General features: G+C 43.1%; 1 protein-coding gene across 1 annotated transcript; it reads left to right on the plus strand.

The window, feature by feature from the left end:
- The first annotated feature begins 239 nt into the window (after window positions 1-239).
- On the plus strand, window positions 240-2,114 carry LOC116551561 (olfactory receptor 6B2). The gene has a single exon (XM_032277717.1). It carries the CDS (start codon window positions 292-294, stop codon window positions 1,222-1,224), a length of 933 nt encoding a protein of 310 aa, XP_032133608.1. The 5' UTR covers window positions 240-291; the 3' UTR covers window positions 1,225-2,114.
- Window positions 2,115-5,000: the final 2,886 nt, after the last annotated feature.

Raw genomic sequence — 5,000 nt, forward strand, 5'->3', positions numbered from 1 at the left:
AAAAGTGGACACAGCTTTGGGATGGATGAGGGAGACTTGCGGAGGCAGGAGGCATATTCCAGACACAGTGTGAGAGCCTCTGAGACCTAGAATCTACATCATCAATGTTAATCCTTGACACAGGGGGTGCTTGGCCCCCCCCACCCCATGCTCTCAGGAGCCACGTGGCCTGTCTTTGCACCAAAACTCCCCAGCCAGGCCCAGCTCTACCCTCTCTCCACCCCAGCTGCCCTGCAGCCCTTCCCTCTTGCCCTTTGATGTTTTGTAGGCCCGCAGTTCCCAAACAGAGGCATGATGGGGGAGAATGTCACCAAGGTCAGCACCTTCATCCTGGTGGGCTTCCCCACGGCCCCAGGGCTGCAGTACCTGCTCTTCCTCGTCTTCCTGCTCACCTACCTCTTTGTCCTGGTGGAGAACCTGGCTGTCATCCTCGCTGTCTGGAGCAGCACCCACCTCCACAGGCCCATGTACTACTTTCTGAGCTCCCTGTCTTTCCTGGAGCTCTGGTACGTGTCTGACATCATCCCCAAGATGCTGGAGGGCTTCCTGCTCCTGCGGAAATGCATCTCTTTTGTCGGGTGCATGACGCAGCTCTACTTCTTCAGCTCCCTGGTGTGTACCGAGTGCGTGCTCCTGGCCTCCATGGCCTACGACCGCTACGTGGCCATCTGCCACCCGCTGCGCTACCACGTCCTGGTGACCCCGGGGCTGTGCCTCCAGCTGGTGGGCTTCTCCTTTGTGAGCGGCTTCACTGTCTCCATGATCAAGGTCTATTTTATCTCCAGCGCCACGTTCTGTGGCTCCAACGTCTTGAACCACTTCTTCTGTGACATCTCCCCCATCCTCAAGCTGGCCTGCACGGACTTCTCCACTGCAGAGCTGGTGGATTTCATCCTGGCCTTCATCATCCTGGTGTTTCCGCTCCTGGCCACTGTGCTGTCATATGGGCACATCACCGTGGCCGTCCTGCGCATTCCCTCGGCCACCGGCCGCTGGAGAGCCTTCTCCACCTGTGCTTCTCACCTCGCCGTGGTCACCATCTTCTACATGGCCATGATTTTCATGTATGTCCGGCCTCAGGCCATTGATTCCCGGAGCTCCAACAAGCTCATCTCTGCTGTGTACACTGTCATCATGCCAATAATTAACCCTTTGATCTACTGCCTGAGGAACAAGGAATTTAAGGATGCCTTGAAAAAGGCCTTGAGTCAAACTTCACAGTAAGACAACTAAGTGTCCTAGAATAAAATCTGTAGTGATGAAACAACGTCATATACGGCTCTTTAAACTAATTTTTAACTGAAAGTAAACAAACCTACAGAACTGTGCACAAGTAATAAGACTTCACCTGCATGTGTTTTCACAAAAGGACCATACTCATGGAACCAGCTCCCAGATCAAGAACTGGAAGCTGTCTCCATGCCCTCTCCCAGTCATTATCCCTGCTCCACGAGAACCACTATCCTGACTTCCAAAACCAGATGCTAGCTTTGGTGTTTTTGAGAGGTTTACACATGTAATCATAAAGTATGTACCCTGTTATTTCAGCTTCTTTCATTCACCGCGCTGCTTGATGGATCTTTGATGTTTTCGCAGGTAACAATAATTCATGCATTCTCATTGCTGTCCAACATTCATAATACATAAGGCATTAACACTGTATAATACATAATGCCAAATACATTTACACTGTATAATACATCATGCATAATACACTTAGACTAGGGTAATACATACACTGAGATAATGCATATACTGTATTATGCACACGTAACACATTATGCTGGAGGAACCCCTGTCCTGCCTCTCCCAGCAGGGGCAAGCCACTGTGCTCAACCACAATGTATGTATCTAAACAGAGAAGAGGTAAGTAAAAATGTGATATTATAATCTTATGGGAACACCGTTTTATATGCTGCTCAGTTCATCATTGACCAAATGTTGTTATGTGGTACACAACTCTTATCAATTGAGAATATGTGTTGGCTTATTTCTGGACCCTCTGTTCTGTTAAGCTGATCTATGTATCTATCAATATCATACCCTTCTCCATACCACACAGTCTTGATTAATATCATTATGTAGTAATTCTTAACACTGGAAGAATGACTCCTCTCACTTCATTCTGTTTCAAAATTATTGTGGCTATTTCAGGGCCTTAATATTTTTATATAAATTTTATAATAAGCCTGTCTTATGTCTCCAAGAAAACCTTGCTGAGATTTTGCTAGAAATTCCATTAAACCTAAAAATCAATTTGGGAAGAAGTGACTTTATTACTCTGTTGAGTCTTTCAATCCATGAACATAGTAAGCCTCTCCAATTATTAATGTCTTCTTAATTTTTTTCATCAGTGTTTTGTACTTTTTAGAGTACAGATTCTGTATGGATTTAGATCTAAGTATTATATTTTCTGTGAAGAAACTGTAAATGGTATTCCATTTTTTATTTGTTTCCACCTGTTAGTTGTTAGTATATGGGATGCAGTTGATTTTCGTATATTGACATTGTATCCTGCAAACTTGCTGCACTCACTCATTAGGTCTAGGAATTTTTTGTAGATTCCTTTGGATTTTCCATGTGAACAGTCAGGTTCAACTAAAAAGAGACAGTTTTCTTTCTTTCTGGTCTGTATGAATTTTTTTTATTTTTTGCCTTACTGCATGAGTTATTACTAGAACTTTCAGGGCTCTGTTGAACAAGAGTGGGCAGAGCAGATATCCCTGCCTTGTTTCCTACGTAGCAAGCCCTCAGTCCTTCAGGATTAAGTACAATGATGCAGTTTCTGTGTATGTGCTTTATCAAGCTGAAGCAGCTCCCCTTTAGTCCTTATTTGCTGAGAGCAGATTTTGTTTCTATCATAAAGGAATATTTAATTTTGTCAAGCGATGCAGAAAACTGCATCAGGCATTCTGGCCATAGATTTTTCTTCTTTCTTCTGCTGATAGGGTGTATTACATTGGTTGATTTTCAAATTCCAGATTAGTCCTGCATCTTTTGAATAAATCACATTGGGTTGTGGTGTATTACTCATTTTATATAGTGTTGTATTCAATTTGCTAACTTGTTAACGATTTTTGTATCTAAGTTCATGAGAAATATTGGTTGATAGGGTTTTAAAGTTATTTTCATACTGTCTTTGTAAGGTTTTGGTATCATAAAACAAGTTGAAAAGCATTCACTCCTCTTCTATTTTCTGGGCAGGATTGTATAAAGTTGTTTAAACATTTGTTAAAATTTTCTAGTGAGATTATCTGGAACTGGGAATCCTCTTTGGCGGGTGTGTGTGTGTTAAAATTACAGATTGAACTTCTTTAATGGGTACGGGACTATTCAGGTTATCAAGCAGTTAACAGATTAGGGAATCACATCTGCCATTTTTTGTCTTGTTTTCTCTGCCTTTTTTCTTACCTTCCAATGGACAAAGTACATTTTTTTTTGGAGTTCCATCTTGATTTGCGATAATGTCTCAGGAAAGATCATTATATACAGTTTTCATAGTGGTTGCTCTACAGCATGCAGATGTAACTTCTCACAACCTATTTGGGTGGATGTTTTACTGCTTCAGGGGAAGTATTACAGATTTCTGTCATTTAGGTGATTTTACCCTCCCCATTTTCTATGCAGTGATTGTTATATTTCCTATATCTACAGTGAGCACTACATTAACAATGTTACAATATTTGTTTTAACCACCAAATATAATTTTAAAAACTCAGTAGGTGAGGGATAATTTATTATATTCTCCTCTATTTTACCTATTCTGTTGTTCTGAAGGCCCTAGCCTTCTTGTGCTATTTTCTGAATGTTTGAGAAGCTTCCTTCAGTCAAACTTTAAAGGGAGGAAGAGTCTGCTGGAGACAAATATCTTAGATTTTTCATCACCTGAGAATGCCTTCGTTTCCCTCATCCTCACTAACCACCAAAGAACGGTTTTGCTGAGTATAAAATTTGCTGCACAGGGGGGCTCATTGTCCCTCTCGATTGACAAGTCCTCCAACACCTCCAGCTGAGCCAGGCAGCATCAACCAGGAGCCCCACCTCCTCAGTCCTGAGGCCTTTGAATCCAGTTCCAGACGAGCATGTCCAGAGAGGAGAGGAGGCAGCGTGAGAAGTGCCCGACACAAGGAGCCAATTTCCAAAATGTAATGGTAGATAACAAATAATTCCATTTGGTGGAAATGTTTGAGAAACCTTAGGACAGTGGTGTCCGGTAATTATTCAGTTGTATATTCTGTTTCCTATGGTGATCGTTCTCCTTTTCCCATGCCATCAGTAAAAATTGAAACACTAGAATCTTGCCTTAGAAAATAAGATAAAGTTGTGTCTTCACCTGGGGTAAAGCTGGGAAAGACAACGGGACCTTCGGAGGCCAGATGTGGCTAGGATGGATAATAATCGAGATGAGAAAATCTGAAAACGCCCTCGCATCCCCCATTCATTTCTCAGAATTCTTAGAAACACTGAAAAAATATGCTGGACTTCCCAGAGATACAGAGATGTGGAGGGAGGCCTTGAGTCCTTCCATTTGAAGATAAGCTGTGACTCAGTGGGGCCGGAGGATTTGGGGCTATCTGGTTACACCGCCAGTTACATGTGTGTTCATACGACTCTCTTCGTGGCACATCTGTGATGCGTCAGGAGCTCTGCATGGGCCTGGGGCACAGTGGAGGATGTGGGCCTGGTCCCTGCTGCTGTTAAACGCGGTCCAGAACAGTATTTCTCTCATGCGGACTCTGCATCAGTTAGCTGAAAGCTTGTTAAATAGATTTCAGGGTCTCTCCACCATCTAAAAATCAGGCCCTCCTGCGTTGGGGACCGGGAATCCATATTTTTGACAAAAAGCAATTCTTCAATGATAGAAACATCCACAGAACCTTAGTTTGTACAACCGCATCCCCGCTGTTCTACGATTGCGCGATAATTTCTGAAAAGTTGAAACCCAAAGTTTAAGAACATCTCAGGGGTTAAGAACAAAAAGCTGGAGGCACACAGATCAC

Source organism: Sapajus apella, unplaced genomic scaffold, assembly GCF_009761245.1.
Source record: "Sapajus apella isolate SASKATOON/1434 unplaced genomic scaffold, GSC_monkey_1.0 scaffold10, whole genome shotgun sequence".
Classification (NCBI taxonomy): domain Eukaryota; kingdom Metazoa; phylum Chordata; class Mammalia; order Primates; family Cebidae; genus Sapajus; species Sapajus apella.

Coding starts and splice junctions, on each gene's coding strand:
- LOC116551561 (XM_032277717.1), top strand. CDS start 292: ATGATGGGGGAGAATGTCACCAAGGTCAGCACCTTCATCCTGGTGGGC.